This window comes from Crocodylus porosus, unplaced genomic scaffold (genome assembly GCF_001723895.1).
Source record: "Crocodylus porosus isolate Cpor-Errol unplaced genomic scaffold, CroPor_comp1, whole genome shotgun sequence".
NCBI lineage: Eukaryota > Metazoa > Chordata > Crocodylia > Crocodylidae > Crocodylus > Crocodylus porosus.
In genome coordinates, this window is record NW_017728886.1 from 266918297 (window position 1) to 266936723 (window position 18427).

General features: G+C 46.9%; 1 protein-coding gene across 2 annotated transcripts in view; it reads right to left on the minus strand.

Moving 5' to 3' along the window:
• Positions 1-3085: 3085 nt before the first annotated feature.
• The window catches only part of TSNARE1 (t-SNARE domain containing 1), a 571939-nt gene continuing 556597 nt past the window's right edge, over positions 3086-18427 (minus strand). For both annotated transcript variants that reach the window (XM_019553440.1, XM_019553422.1), the window contains one exon: positions 3086-4889. In XM_019553440.1, coding sequence (XP_019408985.1) covers positions 4870-4889 — 20 coding nt within the window. In that variant the 3' untranslated portion in view covers positions 3086-4869. The remainder of the gene's footprint in view (positions 4890-18427) is intronic.

The following is an 18427-nucleotide window of genomic DNA, read 5'->3' on the forward strand; positions in this document are numbered from 1 at the left end:
CAAGGGGGAAGGTATGTGACAGGGCACTGTGGGTGCCTGCCACTTTAAGACCAGAGCCAAGCAGCCAGCAAGTGCTTGATTGTGGCAGCCATTTTAGATCTCTGGCTGCCTATATAAACAGATCAGTTTCCTGCTGGCAGGCTGGGCAGTAATATTGCCTGGCTGGAAGGCTGTGTGTAATATTCTGGAGGTAGGGAATGGCTTGGAGGTTCCTGGTCCTGGGCATGACCTAAAACTGCATCGTGCCAGGTGTGGGTGGCCTGGTGGGTGTCTCAGTGGCATGGGAGCCCCCAGGCCTGTTACCACACTGGTGAAAGGCAGGTCAGGGCACCTTAACCCTAGCCCTCACCTTTGGGTGGGTCCAGTAATATCAAAGGTAGTGGGGGCCAGGCATGGCTGCAGCCACCTGAGCCCTGGGGGGTGCAAGACCCTAAGGAGGGAGACTGGAGGGCAGGCATGGCTGTGGCCGCCTGAGCCTGGGAGGGTGCAAGACCCTGAGAAGGAAGAGTGGGGGCCAGGCATGACTGTGGCCACCTGGGGCTACAGGGCTTCCCTCCCTGGTGGGCTCAAGTGAGGGGGCAGAGATGAGGAGCCCCAGAGCCTGGTATGGAGAGAGAGAACAAAAACATGCTGGTCCGGGGGGGGAGTGAGAGAACACCAGTCGTGGTGTGAGTCACCCCAGCTCCCACAACTGGATGAGTTACCTGCTAGTAGGGGCCGGAAGGTGGACCCAGAAGCGAGAGTGGGGATAGAGGCTCAGAGGCCTGATGTAGAGTACTTTCGACTGGTCAATGCTGGGGCCAGGACCAAAATGGTCAAAAGGGCCAGGGGCCCACCGTGAGGGATGCCCAAGCTGAAGGTCTGGGGTTCCAACTGGCTTTGGAGGTGAGGCCAGGGCTTGTGTGGCCAAAGGTCCCAGGGGTACCATGCCCAAGAGGGGAAATAGTTTCAGGGAGTGAGGCAGCCCTGAATGAGGGTGGGGTAGGTCACCTGAATGGAGGGCTCCTGATTGGAATGAGCAATGTCCTTTGTGCTTTCCCTTTATCTCACTCGAAGGGCCTTTGTGCCCTAATGATGTCAAATGAAACACCCTAAACTGTTGATATTGGTCTCCGATCGCTACATGCTGTATCCTGTGTCTACAGTCCCTGGACTATAGAAAATAAGTTTGGAGCCATCGTCTGTATCTGTTGTTCCATGAAACATGGCTTATAAAGTGTAGCAACGTGATGACTTTCTAGCTAGTTATCTCTTACTGCTTGACAAAGTGGTCTTGAATAAACTGGAGTCATTCATCCCATTGAATAGCATCCAAGACCCAGAAACTGGAGACTTCTATTGGGAAGCTGGTCATTTCCCACCATCACTGTGCATGAGCATCAACCACATTACCTTTCATTAGTGTGCATTCTCCTCATTTGCTTTCCATGGCATAGTCAGGCAAGGTAGGGCAGGACTTATCCATTGTCTAAAGCAAAATGTAAATTTTTGGATCATTTATATAGGGAAGTAACCAATTACATTGCTGTATTACATTTTTACTAAGCGGCCCCAGACCAATTATAACCATTTTTCTTTTTGGTCTAATTGGGCTCAACTCAGCTTTGTGGTGTTGAAGGCTGTAATGAATGAGTGCATGAGAAACACAGTTTAGATTCTATGTGAGGGATCATTAATATGCTCTGGCTTGCTGCTTTAGAAAAGGCTGTACCTAATTATGCAGGTTAATGCACTTGTACTAAATGGATGAATTGCAGCCATTTCCAGTGTCTTGAGGCCCTTTAGACCGCCAGAACTGTAGATTAATAAGTAGTTAGCGAGTGATCTGTTGAACTGCCCCATCACTCTTCCCTCTCACTTTTTAGGTTTGTAGCAATGTGGAGGGCATGAGAAGGGAATTATGCCAATGAAAGCCACCTTTTGTTTGTTGTTTGGGAAGCTGCTAGGAAATGACCAAAATTGGGGAATAATGAGTCATGGTATCGCATAGGTTTATTCAATGTAATGGGCCCTGTAGCAGACCCATAATGCACTGGGTATAGCAGAGGTCTTTCTAGTATGTAACACAATCGACTCTAAGTCTTTCCCATTCCCCTCTCCAGTAAGTGTTTTTTTTTTTCAGCGAATGTAGGAGTTCTGATACGTTACACCCTAATGTATGCACTGGAACTACCCAAGGTCAAATAGAGCTAGGAAATGTTTGATGCTTGAATTGACCATCTTGGAGAATGATCTCTTCTTTATATCCAGAGAACCAGAGGCTAGAGCCACAAAAGGCCTCTACATCTGAATCCCTTCTAACTGCCCCAATAAGCACAAAATTCTAACATTTCCATCGCCAAAAGCCCTACTCGGCTATTGCCTAAACCAGGAGGCACCATATCTTTGCAGGGGGCCCAAGTTCCTGTCTATAAAATTATCTGCTGGGCTACTCTACTCTTTTCTGCTTTACTTCTGGGCATGCCTAGTCATGATAAAACCTTCAGCAGCCAATTGCTGGTAGGGTCCTGATGCTAAGTGTGCCTGTGACTGTCTCACCTGCAGGGCCTGAGCACATCTTCTGGACCAGGCCTGATATGAAACATGGCCAAGGAAGAAGGTGATGCCAATACCTATTAGTTCAATGGGAGCAGGGTACCTAGACTCATTTTTTCTCCTCTCTGCCTGGAGGTATTTGAACATCTCATAAAAACAATCTACCCACTGCAGCCCTAGGGTATTCTGGAGTGAGATGGGGGTCACAAATTCTCTGGCTGGCACTGAATGTGGGTTGTGTGGCTACCTATTTTTAGGGGACATGCAAATGTAACCACTGTATCCACATCAAATGATACATCTAAAACCTGTTACAATGCAAGGGTGACATCTGCATGCTCCTATAGCAATCTAAATATAACAGAACTGTTGCAACTTTTACTTGTTTACATAAACAATAAGAGCGTAAACAGCACTTTAATGGTATTGCTGGATTAATTTGTCATGGAAATAAGAAGAATATACCCCTGTAATGTGCAAATCAATGGAAAACATGAATTCAGAATAAATACATTGCATTATAGCAGTCTCGTGGAAGGACTGTTTTTTGTTTTTAAATAGTGTTTCCTGTTGTCAATAAATGGCCTATAATAACGTAGATTCCCTGAAGGGTTAACAAAGAAGGACCGCTAGTACATAATATGACTCTGAGTAACCGGTCTGGGACTTTAATACCAAGAGTGCTTGCTGTGTAGCAGCTGGTTGACAGTTTCACTATATATCTCTCTTGATGGGTGCCATCCATATGAGAAAAACCCATCCTTAACCAACTTGGCAAACTTGCTGGTAGTTTCAGCTCTGCAGCTGAATTGGAAAGCCAAAGATCCGCCCCCCGCCAACAGAAATAGCTCTGTGACCAAACTGGAAGAGCAACAGGCATTGCATTTTGCCTCTTTGGCCCACACTCAATTCACTTGGGAAAAATATTTGCCTTCCTTTTTATTCAGTTCTTTTATGAGCAGTTCCTGTGCATTAGCTCTGTATGTAACTCACTGAGTTTTACTTGCTAGGTTGGGAAATATATTGTTAGAGGAGCCTATGAATTTTTCACAATCCTTTGATTAAGTGAGTGTTTAGGTTGCGAACCCTCTAGGAACCACAGTGGTTTCAGTGGGGATTTCTTGTGCTCAACACTTCTCAGGATCCAACTGAGTCGGTGGCAAAGTTGGTCTTGCAGAAACTGGCCCTTAGTGCCCAAGGCTTGAGCCTGCAAGCACTGGCATAGCTCTGTTGGGGTCAATTCGGCAGCTGAGTGAGGATCTGGTTTGCTGTAGGTTTCTAACCTTTCTATTTGGCCAAAGATATTCAATATATAGAGATAATTAAAATGGTCCCTTGGAAGGTATTTTTCTTTAAAATGCTCTCTTTCAAACAATGACACATCTCATGGCTAATTATCTACTTCACTTTTTTGGAGATTTTCTGCAGCATCTTATGTGACAATTTAATCAACATTTAATGATTTCCCCCTTTTACTGACCAAAAGCTGTTCTTCCTTTTTTTCTTTCTTGGGGGTAAAAGAAGCATATAAAAGTGGATTTTAATAACATTTTTTTTCTATCAAACTTGCAGTGTAAAAGATGTGAAAAAGGTCATAAGACAACAAAATGTTGAGTTTGTTTTGAACCACTGAAGCTTTGAAATTATTTTTTTCCCCATGAGATTATCACATTCCCTTTTTTCCCCCACCAGCGAGAGGGTAATATTCAGTCTCAAATGCCTTGTGCTTTCACTACTGTTTCCCAGAAATAAATGCATGTTGCTTTGTGTATGTAGAGGTACAAATGTATAAACCAGCTAAATATTTAAGCAGCCTGCCTAACGTGTCACATGTGATCCTAAAAATGTCTTTATTTGGTCCCGAAGAGTGATTTCTAAATCAGCAGTTCATGGTATGTGAATTTTTTTCCCTAGATAATGTTGGAACTTGTAAAAAAAATAAAAATAAAAGAAGCAACCCAAACAAGTTGACTTTCATGGCTTTAAATGAACAAAATTAGCGATCAGGAACATGTTGAGAGAACAAACAATAAAGATGAACTAACAGCTACATATCTTCAAGCACACGAAATGCCAGGCGTTGGCAGCAATGGGACAACATTCTCCAGATACATAGGACAAGTAAAATCCATAAAACAAGGTCAAGCACAGTGTCTGTCTTAATTGAAGGAAATCAAGGGAAAACTCATTCACAATGTCTAATAAATGGTACAAAACCTAGCTTTCCTTTCATACAGTTACAGTGTTTATTGGTTACAGCCTTTTTAATATATTCAGTAAAGCAGACATTGATGTATGGCCTGAATCTGAAGCACGCCCAGAGTCCGTTCCACTTCATGGTGTGATCTGGTGCTCTGCAAAAGCAAGAATAACTGATAAGTATTCATGGGTTTCTCAGAGATTTCCTGATATCAAGTGCCAGCTGATGAAAGGATGACCGGTCGAGATGGTCCCGAATAAATACACTGTTGGTGGTAAGGCACAGATATGCAATCGCATACAAGTGTGCCTGGCTGCATCCAGCCCGGGAATAGAGGAAAGAGCAGAATATATTTTGCAGGGGCAGGAAGAATGGTGATTGGCAGGGGAGACGAAGAAGTGCTGCAAGGAAACACTGGGAATAATCGAGCTTGAGCAGAATTTGATGTTGTTGTTCTCCTGAATTGCCAGGAAAGCAAAGCACCAGAAAGGCAGTAAATCTGGTGTTTAAAAAAAGAAAATGTATGGGATGTGAATATGTAGGAACTTCAGGCCAAGAACTGGGTCATTTGGCAAGGGACAACACAGGTAGCAACCTCAATCTCTTCCCCATAGGTCTGCATAGTAAAACCAGCTCGCACAAGCAGTTATTGCCCCATGAAGTGCTCCTGGCTGCATATGTCTGATGATGAAATATGAAACCCAACCTGGTTCTTTGGAAATATCTCCCTCTCCCTTTCATTTTTTATATTCCATTACTCTTATACCAGAAATGGACTGAATGGAAAAGACTAACCCTGCAAAGGAGGCAACTAATTGCACAGGTGCCCAGTATCTGTGGCCACAAGAGAAAGGAAAATCAGTGTCACAGATAGCTGACCATGCTCCTCCATCCTTCACTCCTCAGGGCTACAGAAGTTAACTCGGCCCAATCAAACCATTCCTGCAGTAGCTGCTTTTCTAAGACTAGCAGGCAGCACTCATATGGCTCACGGTACGTATGTGTGCATGAGAGAGACAAAACCTAAGCTAATCCTGTGGATCTTGGATCAGCTTTTTCTCCAAGGATGCAGATTCCAAGGTTTCTGTTTGGACTGGGATGAGGGGCACCATATGTCTGACATGTAAACACACTCCAATACCAACACAAGCCGTCTTTTTTGGCAGGCTGTGCAGCTAGTGGGGATTTTGTATCTCGATTTGTAGACAGGAAAAAAAAAGAAAAGAAAAAGAAAACGACATTACAAAACCTATTTAAATCGGCAACAGTGAGTCTGTGGGCCTGGAAGAAAGCCTGCCTGGGGTGTATGAATGAAGAGGCTCTGCAGCCACGAAATGATTGTTGGGTGGTTTGAGCCAACATGGTTTAGTATTCATTGCTGGCACCATTCAGGGCCAAATGACTTCTTTAAAGGCTTGAATTAACATGGCTGTAATGGCACTACTTTGATTTAGACCAGTAGTGCATCTAGTCCAATGTATTAAGCAATTAAAATAAATGTCTGGGACACTGATGAAGGCAATAATAGTCAATAATTTAGAATCCAGGAGCCCCAGATGAGGACCTTGCTCCTCCTTCCTGAGAGGTTTAGCCTTCAGCTCTTCATTTCATCTCTGCTACGCTCATTTGCTCCTAGTCATTCAGGGCAAGCCCCACCACTGCCAAGATGTCTTGTGATGGAGGAGCATGCAACACTTCCAGTTAAATGCCTTAGGGTCATGGAGAGATATGGGGCCCTGAGAGTGGGATGTGCAGAGCCCACCACGCTGAAGGTCATGTTGGAGCTGAGTAAGGGAGCGGTGGGAAATCCTGAGAAGAAGCGGTATGACCGCCTCAGGGAACGTCTGTCTTCCATGGAGATCTCTCCTGGGGTTAGGGGCTAGGCTCACAAATGGAATGAGGCACCTACATCTCTGCAGGCCCCTAAACAGAGATCCTCACAGTGTCTGCCTTAAATCGAGCCTGCCTAAGATCCCTGCCGCCTCCATTTTTGTCAGCCGAGTTACCAAGTTCTGCTCACGTAGAATCACAGAAAATGAGGGTTGAAGGGACCTCAGGGGGTCACATCTAGTCCAACCCCCTGCTCAAAGCAGGGCCAGCCCCAACTACATCATCCCAGCCAGGACTTTGTCAAGCCAGGTCTTCCAAACCTCCAAGGACGGAGAGTCTGCCACCTCTCTGGATGACCTGTTCCAGTGTTTCACCACCCTCCTAGTGAGAAAGTTTTTCCTAATATCTAACCTAAACTTCCCTTGCTGAACTTGAGACCGCTGCTCCTTGTTCTGTCACCTGGTATGTCCTCAATAGGTGCATCTACATGTTCGTGACTGTGCAGTAGTTACTGCGTATTTAGTTTAGTACCTGCTTAATACAGTACTAACTCAATGCACAGTAATGTGCGCTATTGCACAGTAGTGCCGGTGCACCGTTTTTGGGTGACAGCCACTGTGCAGTAGCTTAATAACACTGAGCAGTAGTGTTTGACCAGCACGCTACTGTGCAGCATATTAGGCTACTGCGCAGTAAGTGTCTTGTATAAACGTGCCCACAGTGTACCAGAACCTAGTGAGGAGGGGGTGCCATGGGTCAATACCAGGATATACTGCATATGGTGCTTTCAATATTCGGCTTGCAAAGGAATGTGGGAAAGGCTCTCCCACAGCAGAGGAGGATAGGACATAGGGAAGAAAGGTGCCTACTTTCCCAGTCCTGGTTTGGCCCACATCTAAGCAGGGCAAAGGGCAGCAGAGGGCCAGGAGGAGAGGAGATAAAGGTCAGCTTCTGTTAAAGGACCAGCTCCATAGCTGAGTCAGGTAGTATAGTACAAAGTGGGGCATAAAGGAGGGGACTTGCAGGACACTGCTGCAAAAGTTGGCTGCACAGCTTGGCCAAACTCAGAACAGTCTGCTCTGACTTACAATGCATTCAGCCTTTGGTTTGATTTCCGAGACATGCCGGTGCCTGCCCTGCCCTCAACTGAGATAAGTGTTTGCCTTCTACTCACATCTTTACCTTGGGTCATTCTGTGCATTAAGAAATGACCCAATAAAATATTTCCCACAGGACCAAAAAGAAATGTTTTAGATCATAAACTAAACTTGGCCCACCTAGAATTATTTTTAGCCCGCCCTGGTTTTTTTATCTCCTACCCCCTTGAGCATGTGCACACATGGCCATTTTTGCAGCTGATACTACTTTCATTTGACTTCTGCAAACTTACAAGGACAATATGGCTCATTTGATAGCAGTTAACCTTGATGAACTAATGCCTGGTGGAGAATATTCATCCAGACCAACTGCTCTCCATTATTAATACTAATGGGCAAGAGAAATGCCCCTTGAAAACTTAGGGACTTGGGGCAGCTGGAAAGATTACTGCCGAGAATAAAATAAACTATAAAGAGGCTGCTGCTTGCAGAGCTTGCTAAGTGGGAAGATACTAATTAGCAACTACAAACCCATAGGAGAATATGGGATGAATTGAAACAGTGGCACAGTTGGGGAGGAGGGTGGGAAAAAACCCAGCCGTACTGCAGCCGTGCAGCACAGCAGCACCTGGATGCTTCCCTGCGTGCAGCAGCTGCCACAAGTGCATGGTTGTGTTGTTCTGCCTTTGGATCGAAAGCCCAGTGAAGTCCATGAAAAGCCTTCGGTGACTTTAGAAGGCCAAGATAAGTTCTTGGGCATGACGTGTAAAAGTCTAATTCTGCAGGTGGTTACTCATAAAACCAGAGGTTTACAGATGTTCTTAGGTACCTACTCTTGGTCTAACCTCTCCTCAGCTGTTGCCTATCTCTAAGTTGCTTCCCCTTGCATTTGGGAGGTACCATCATTTGCCCAAAACCATCTGAGTCTGGACAGTGCTGCACATCTGGGGGTCCAATCTACTCTGTGGAGAATAACTGAGCAGGAGTTGTGGTGGAAGGGGAGTAACCTCTTGGATAGGGATTCAGCTGGAAGAAGGAAGACACAGTCCTGCGCCAACTTTACTGAGAAATGAATACATGCTGGAGACCTAGGTCTCCTCTCTCCTATGGGAGTGTCCAAACCACTAAGTAATAGGGCTATGCTCTTCTCCTAAGAAATGGGAGGTACAAGGTCAAGGCCCCTGGATCTCAAACTTCTCCAGGTGAATGCTGGATAACAGACAGGGCTGAGGAAATGCACATCACTACCTGTGGTGTTTTATGAGATAATGATGCCTCGAGTGCCGAATTCCAGCTGGGCGTCGCAAATAGGCACCTGACAGGTGAGGCCTGCAATGGTCCCATTTCTTCAGCGTTCCCTCTTGACCGTAACATCTGGTTCCCTGCTCTGGGTGCTGGCTTTCCTAAATCCCCTTCTTAGGTGCCCCTACCTCCATCACCTTAGGAGGCCTAACTTGAAGGTATGGATTTCAGCATGCCCTAAGGCACCACAGTGCTGGACACTACAGCTTCTATGTCGTTTTGTGGATTGAACCCGCTGTGCTTCAAGTCCTCTGATGATCTGAGCATCAGTACCTTGCCCAAAGTCAAAGGAAGCTACTCTATGGAAGAAGCAGGGAACTCGAGTATCCCAATGCATTGCTTTCATCACTAGATCTTTCTTTTGATTTTGCCATCACTTAAGCTGCTGGCTGGGACGATCTAGTTAGGGCTTTGAGCAGGGGGTTGGGCTAGATGTGACCTCCTAAGGTCCCTTCAACCCTCATTTTCTATGGTCAAGGAGTCATTTACTCATGCAAGTCTGTGCGTTGAACTCAGTGGAACATCTTGCAACCCCAAGAATGGACAGAGTTAGGTCCTTGGGCACTTCACTTTACCCAACCATGTTTGAAAACCATGAGTGGCATGTTTTATATATGTATAAATCAGTATTTATGCATAAATAAAACCTGGAACCTGCAGGATGCAGGATGGGGGCCGGAAGGGACCTCAGGAGGTCACATCTAGTCCAACTCCCTGCCCAAAGCAGGAATAAATCCAAGTTTAAATCCAGATTTGTTATTCCTGCATTATTATTTGCTTAGTGGTGTTGTATTTGGGATAGATTAAAGAGGCAAGAACAAGAAATAATAATAAAAAAAAAACATAACGCGGCAGCAAAGGAAAGCAACAACATATTCCAGCTCTTTGACGCTGAATCTAATCAGACACCAGATTAATCTGAGAACTGCATTACTGACACAGAGAATCTCTTGGATTTTAGCTTTTATATAGGCCTTTGTTCAGAAGTAATCTACAGTGCTGTGATGACGCTTTCAGTAAAGCCTGCTTTTCCCCGAACAAAGATTGTCTCTTTTTTTAATAATTCTTTTTTCTCTAATTTGCCACAGCGGTTGTGAAGAGAACTAAATTGTATTCCCCATTGCATTACATAAACCCTCTTACTCTTCTCTGTAATGGACAATTGTCCACAGCACAAAAACCATTGTCAGACTTGGTACTCTTGGCTGTCTCTGCTTAGAAGCCGTGATGTTATTTAGCCTGTTTGGACTATAATGAAGGCTCCTTAAATTGAGGTGTTTCTAGGGCAGAGAGGTGGATGAGAAATGCACACAGTTCTCCCTTTCATCAAATTCATCTATTCATGCATTTTTTTTTCTTTGTGTGTTCTCAAAGCATACACGGGGCTGGAAGCGACTAACTTATAAAGTCAACTCAACCTGGCTGGAAATGCTGCTGTTTCCATTCCTCTAAAAGGCTCTCTCTTGCAGCGATGTCAGTATGAAAATGGCTTACAAGAAAATGGGATCTCTCAAGGTACACACATCATATATACACACAGTTAAGACACAATCCCTAACCCAGCAACACTAGCCAAGGCAGATAAAGGTGGAGAGAAAGGCAGGACTATCACCCCATCATATTGGAGGAAGGGAAGTAGTACATGGAAATATTAAGGGCTAAATCCTGTTTTAGATGCTTTGGGTGCCACTCTGTTGCCCTTTCATTCTTGAAGCGGGGTTTTGTAGTCATCTAAGTGGTAGTTTTGGCGCTTACATGTAGGTAGGACTTCTGCTCCTTGGGTATATAACCCATCTGCATGCATAGATACTACATGTGGTTTAGCACTTGCTTGGGAGGACCGAGACCCTGGTTCTAGTTTCCCCTTATCTTGAAGGGGTTTGACCTTGGCGATCCTTTTTGAAACTTCACCACGTTCCCTTATACTTAATAGTCATTGCAGGAAAAAAAAATAATAAAGGAGAGGGAGTTTCTGCTTCATGAGAAATAAGGCCCATCCCAGTCTAGAAACTTTGCTCCCTTCCCTTCTGGGCCAGCAACCATCACACTGAGTCCAACACCCTCTGGCTTGCTTGCTTCCTCTTGGCCCCGTATATGTCCCTCCCTTACCTTCTCAAGGAGCCAGCTTCAAAAGCAGGACCAGAGAGGAGTCTGGACAGTGGCTGAGCTGGGATGTAATGGTCAGAGTACTGTACTAGGAAGTCAGAGAGAAGCAGGTGTGATGCATTGCTGGGTGAGGGGAATGGAGAGCCCATGCCTCTGGCTTCTAAGACAAGTCCTGAAAACATTGAAGGGCTCTAGTGCTCCCCCCGCCAATACCTTTCTAGTCATGGTTTTGGGCTGCCTACATTCTGGGGCTATAGATGCCAGACTGTGTCCACAATGGGCACGTGCACATAGCCATGCACATGCCCAGCCAACACATAGCCTATTGCACTTGCTGAGCCTGCATGCATTGTGCCCACTTACGTATCCACACTTTCAGGAAACAGAATAGCTGTGTGAAAGTCAATGCCAAAATACATCACTTGGATGGCTCAGGGAAAGAGTCTGCCACCCTTCATACGAAGCTCCAGATGCAGACAGCCAGAATCAGCATGGCCTGCAGCTAGATGTCTACATGGGACCCCTTAGTCTCTGTGCTGTTGAACCTACATGGCCTGTGTCCCAGTAGAGGGCAATTACTACCCTCCCCCAGGCTATGGGGCAGATATAATTGTGCAAACCTTTCACACCCTTCCTCTTGAAGGTGATCCAAGGAGTCACGAGACCAGAAGGAGAGCAAGCAAGGAGAGCCTGCCTCTGTGGCCTTGGCATGCCCTAGAGCAGTGCAATGAGGACTGAGAGTAGAAGGCCCTGCAAATAATGCAGTCCGGGCACCAGTTGCAGCCCCTAATCTCTACCGCCCATGCTATTCATGCAGTTTCCCCATTAACTGTAATGCCAAATGCACAAGCAACATTGCCTACACAGGTTCAATTCCCCATTTGCTGAGGCAGTAGCCACATTCATGAGCTGTACAGTCAGGCTTCACCTTGCTTGGTCTCCTGCTGAACCCAAGATGCTGCCCCTCTTGGCTTCCCATTGGCCCACCCGCAACAGGAAGGTCCTTGCAGGTCTGTCTCACCTGCGTCCTGGTGGTGGGGTTGTGACCCTGTGATAGAGGAGGTTAGGATTCAAACCAGCTCAGAGAGAAGCGTAGGACCTAGGTCCCTCATGTGCCCCCTGCTCTGGGCTGATGCTTCAACCATGTGGTGTTGGACAAAGGCTGGGACACCCGCATCAAAAAGTTGCTAGTTGTGCTTTTCGGCTAAGTACAATTTGCTTGATTCCCAGTCCTGTGGCTGTAGCTTGAGGTCATCTTTCCCCTGCTCTGACAGTCACTGGCTAATACAAAACACTTGTTACAGGGGGGGATGTTCAACTCCTGGAATTACTCTGTCGCACAGCCCAGGGCCCCCACTCAGGCAGTGTCACACAATGGCTGAGTCCCAAGGCACAGGAAAGCTGCCTTCCAGCTTTCTGTTGTAAACCAAGAGTTGTATGAGGGGAATATAGTGATTTGACAGCAGGAAAACACTATCCCAACAAGTGGCCATTATTAGCCACTTGGACGTTCACATGGAAACCTGTTGTGCCAATGTCTGATAATTACACTGCATGCATTAATCAAACTCAATAATAAGTGGCTCGGCAGCAGCCTCAGGTCCATATTTCTGCCAAGAAAACATTTGCCGTTGAGCCTGCTGACCCCAGTCTTTCTCCACTGACCCGATAACCACCATAGCAGAGCACTGGAAGAAGGCAGCAATGCAACTTTACTTTTTTGCCACTAGATAGGCAAAAAAGTCACGCCCTGCAAAAATATTCTAGATCCAGACCTTCCGAAGTCCGGATTGATGCTACCCAATGAAAACAACCTTCACGTACATTACAATTCTAGTATTCAAGTAGGCAAAAATTTAGTAAAGAGGAAGGTAAAAAACTACTGTCAGCATCCTTTGAGGACTGGACAAGAAACAAATTGGGATTAAACTGCAACAAGAAGGATTTATTTGGATGTCAGGAAGAACATCCTTGCCAGCTAAAACACCATTTATTGTTGAATCTACACTATTGGAGATGGTTAAGATCAGGTCACCTGAGTGGTTTAAAGATAGTTGATCCTGGCTTTGGACATGGAGGTGGAGCAAGGTCCTTTCCATCCCTATGTCCTGAGTTTCTGTGTAACCCTAGCACTCAGGATGCGTCTCTTTAGGAAGCTTCCTCCTCCCTCCGCTTCACAAAGAAGAATCATCTTTAGGATGCTTTTTGGGCCTCTAGTCACAAACTTCAGCAAACTTCTGCAAAGACTGGAGAAGGGAGTCATGAGGCCAAGTGGAGGCAACAAGCGGCAGGAGAGCTCTGCCTGCATTCGTTCTCCTTGCCAGAGGTTAAAAGCGCAAGCAATGCACGGTGTAACGCTAAGTGGCATTAAGCAGAGGGTGATGAACATCCCAGCAAATTGCATGCTTCTCCCCATTGATGCGCTCTCTTTGCACTTTAAGCTGCATTAGTTCTGCTCAGCTAGGAGATATGGCCTTGGCTTTGTGTTCATCTGTTTATTCGTAACAGGCGAGTGGGATTGCCTTCGGGTAGTGAGGTTGTTCGCTTAGTAGTGAATAATCCTATCTCTGGTGAGCGAGAAGAGCAGGGAGTACAGATCCCAGGATCTGCTGCAAGTCCGGAGGAGCAGGAGGAGGAGGAAGAGGAGGGTGTCAGCTGGAATGAACTTGACTCCGGTGTTGACAGCGGCGTCGGTGCCTTTGTTCTCTATCCCTGTGCATCTGGTGCCTCTTGCAGGAGACGGCAGCTTGCGGGGATCAGCAGAGGTTGGGTTCCTATGGAGCTTCTTTAATCATCCTTCTACTCTAATAAAGGGCATCTGAAAGAGTTCTCTTAAAAACACAGACACCAGCATTTGCACAACCTATTTTTCTTCCCACCCCCGTAGCCCCCCACAAGGTGCTCCTAAAGCATCCTTCCTCATCCACTGGCTTTGTTTGTCCTTAACCCTTTCGTTGCCATGCCCAAGCCACAAGTTCGGGCATCCGTTTAGGGATTTTCAACCCTGTTCCATACGGCTTGGACAGGGCCGGGAGGGCAGAAGGTCTTAATCGAGGTGCGACTCTCATGAGCCCCTTTGCTTCAAACTACAAACCTTCCTTTCTCTTTTGTATTCCCAGAGGCTTTCCCTAAAGTAGCCAGACATGATCCTGTAAGATCTGTTTGGTCCCTGTTTCCCTTTCCCTGGAGAAGAACGGGATTAGCAGACTTGTACTCCGACAGTTCCTGCCAGTCGAGGGAAAAGGAATGAGCTGTGTTTGGACGCTGTGCTACCTCGGGAGGTGCTGCAAACAACACCCAGGGGACAGCTACAACACAACCTGCCTGAGTCAGACAACAGTCCTAGCTACTGCTGCAGGATGGATACTGAATCATCAATTGACATAATATGGCAAATCGTATGTTCCTATGGAAACATGCAGAACTGCTTGCATTCGACCCTCCATTTGGCTTGCCTGTTGGTAGCAAAAGTTGTTAATTCAAATCACAATTGCTGCAGTGGCAGGGAAACAGTGGCAGGGATGTGAGCGCTGACAAGCCAGGGCGTATAGTCATAGTCTCCACAGTGTGCAGATTAGCTAGGACTCATTCAGCCTTGTTTCTTTCCCAGCCAACCTGGGAACACGCCTGCCAGCAGCAGAAGCACAGAATCATAGAAAACGAGGGTGGGAAGGGAGCTCAGGAGGTCACATCTAGTCCAACCCCCTGCTCAAAGCAGGGCCAGCCCCAGCTACATCATCCCAGCCAACATTTTGTCTACCTGGGTCTTAAAAAACTCCAAGGATGGAGACTCTACCACCTCTCCGAGTAGCCTGCTGCTGTTTCACTATCCTCCTGGTGAGAGTTTTTCCTAGTATCCAACTTCAACTTCCTTTGCTTCAACTTGAGCCCATTGCTCCTTGTCCTGTCATCTGCCCCCACTGAGAGCAGCCCAGCTCCATCCTCTTTGCAGCCCCCCTTCAATAGTTCAAGTAGTTGAATGCATCAGTACCCCCTGGTGAAGGGAGGTGAAGGCCGCTATTCAATCCCCCCTTGGTCTTCTCTTCTGCAGACTAAGTAAGTCCTATTCCCTCAGCCTCTCCCCGAAAGTTGTGTCCCAGCCCCAAACCATTTTCATTGTTCTCCGCTGGACTCTCTCCAGTGTGTCCACATCCTTTCTGTAGTGGGGGGCTACAGCTGGACACAGGACTCCAGGGCTGAATAGAGGGGAGGAATCACTGCCCTTGACCTGCCGGTAATGCTCCTACCAACACAGCCCAGGATGCCGATAGCCTTCTTGGCACCAAAGGCACACTGCTGGCTCCTGTTCAGCTTCTTGTCCCCTGTCCCCCCAGGTCCTTTTCTGCAGAGCTGCTGCTCAGCCCATCACCCCCAGCCTGCACTGGTGCATGGGATTGCTCCGTGCTAAGTGCAGGACTTTGCACTTATCCTTATCAAACCATATAGTTTTCTTTTGGTCCTATCCAGTGAAGTGAATGAGATCTCCACTGTGCTACTAGGTAAGAAAAACCTGCCCATAAAAAGGTGTCAAAAGGAGATCTTAATTCACCCTGAAGCTGGTATAGATGGATTCATTCTTAAAAGCAAAGAAGTCCATTTAATGGTGCAGATCACCTGAGTTGTCCTCATCTCAACCCTAGTAATGCTCCAACCCTGGAAGACACGTACACAGTCCTAGTCATGCTGATTTACTTGCTACATAAGAGGGGGGTAAAAAACTCATATGCACAAGAGCACAAGGCTTGTTCTGTTGCACAGAATGAAAGTATGTGCATACCCCGCTGCATGTCTGTTCATTTACTTGCAAAAGCAGAGGGTGGCGAGGGCAGAGAAAAGGCCTGTCTGAAAAGACAGGTCTTTACAAGTGCCAAAGAGGCTGAGGCAGATTGCATCCCAGGGCGGCACCTTGCAAAATAAGATGGAGGTGATAAGAAGAGATGTCAGCAAGCTGATTCTGATTCTCAGCGCTCACCCTGATGTGACTTGAAGTTGCAACCATGCGGCTCCTACCTGTGCCACTGTCGTATGGTCCTTGCCGGACTCTACACCACTGAGGGGACATGATAACGGAGGGGAACTCAACCCTGTCTCTCCCCCAGTCTTTCTAGCCCCTTCGGTCCATCTCATCCCCTAATCTAAGTCCATAATCTCTTTGGAAGACGTGTCAGTGCTAAAAAAAGGACCTCCCCTGCTACCAGTTAGAATTTTTCCCATTCAAAATTCCCCATCTATCTTGCAGTTCAGTCAGTAAGTCCATTTTCCCTATGATCTGTATCCACAGACAATTAATCCCCTTCTCTAATATGCGGCCAAGCCTGTCGAGCTAACAAAGACTCTCAGGGGCGCTGCTTCAGCTGTCTTTATTTTTGTTTCTTAGCACAGTCATTTAGGGGATCCAGGAGGTTTCAAGGGGTGTTTTTTGTTTTCCTTTCACGGAGCAGGAAAAGTTTGCAGGGGAAGAAGGATGATGATTAAGAGTAACTGGAGAGCAGGTAAGGTATTGCATGCTCTTCATAGCACGGATGCTGCTGATTCCGCTTCTTCATTATCTGAATTATTATCTACTGGTATTTGAAGGGTGCAAATAACAAGGAGGGAGTGGAATTATTTTCTGGCTCCAGAGAGAATAGCAGGGGTAGTGAGAATACGAAACTGCTAACGCACACGGATGCAGCAATCCTTCCCGAAGCTGTTAAACAAAAAGGAAGAATATCTCCAGGGAATTGGTGGAAACCCCGTTGCTTATCATTCTATAAATGCTCCTTTGATACCATTGTGCCTGGCGCCTTAGAAACGCATAAGAGAGATGATGATGGAAAAGTACACTGGACAAAGCACCGGAGAACAGGCTTCAGGGAACACTCATGAATCATCAGTGAGATGGAAAAGACCTATTGAGTCATCCTGTCTAATGCTGCGATGCTGTATGAAGAGCAAAACAAATAAATAAATAATCGTGTTGTTGTGGTTACCACTTGGTCTTCTGCACACGGTAATACTGGGATTTCTCGAGACAGTAACGAGGAGCGAGGCAGTGCAGCAGGGCACTCGGCTTTAGTCAGAGCGATTCTGTGGCAAGCATTATTCATCTCGCCTTCGAGCAAAATATCAAGCTGACGTGTACTTGCATTGATCAAACAAAAGATGCTGCCCTTTGCCTAGGCAGAGAATCTACCCCCCTATGAGAGTGACAATGAGAATGGCATTTAAAACAAAAATTACTGTTTACTGTGAACTTTCTCCCAGCACAATCCAGTCACCTACCTGTGACCTACAGTTAGCAATGGTTAGGATGGTTGGGCTCGGTACAACCATGGGTAACCCCTTTGGCAATGCCACAGTGGCGGCAAGCTCTCAACATCCTTACTCTTATGAAAAACTTGATGGCTGCCCTTGATTAGCTGAGCTAAAGAGCTGCCGAGTGCTGGCCACTACAGTCATAGTTTCATAGTTAGTAGGGTCAGAAGGGACCTGAGTAGATCATCGAGCCCGACCCCCCGCCATGGCAGGAAAGAGTACTGGGGTCAAACAACCCCAGCAAGGTGTTCATCCAGCCTCCTCTTAAACACCCCCAGGGCAGGAGCCGGCACCACTTCTCTTGGAAGTTGGTCCCAGATCCTAGCCGCCCTGACCGTGAAGTCGCGCCTCCTGATGTCTAATCTGAATTTCCCCTCTGCCAGCTTGTGACCTTTATTTCTAGTCACTCCTGGCCATGCTCGGGGGAACGGGGACTCCCCCAATGCCTGCTGGTCCCCTCGGACTAGTTTGTAACAGGCCACTAGATCCCCCTCAGCCTTCTCTTGTGGAGGCCAGACACGTTCAGGTCCAGTCGCCTCTCCTCATACTGCCTGCCCTGCTGCCCCCTGACCATGCGAGTGGCCTCCTCTGGACCCTCTCCATGCTGCCCACGTCCCTCCTGCAGTGCGGCGCCCAGACCTGGACGCAGTACTCCAGCTGCGGCCTGACCAGTGCCACATAGAGGGGGAGGATCACCTCTTTCAACCTGCTCGAGATGCATCTGTGGGTGCACGCCAAGGTGCGGTTGGCCTTCCTGACTCTCCCCACACTGCCGGCCCATGTTCATCTTGGAGTCAATGATGACCCTAAGATCCTTTTCCGCCTCTGTACTGACAAGAGGGGAGTTCCCCAGCCTGTAGGTATGGTGCCGGTTCTTCCTCCCCAATAGCATCACCTTGCACTTGTCTGTGTTGAATCCCATCCTATTCTCGTCTGCCCACCCTTGTAACCTGTCTAGGTCCGATTGCAGCCTTTTCCTCCCTTCTAGCATGCCCACATCCCCCCACATCCTAGTGTTATCTGCGAATTTGAGCAGGGTGCTATTTACCCCCTCGTCCAA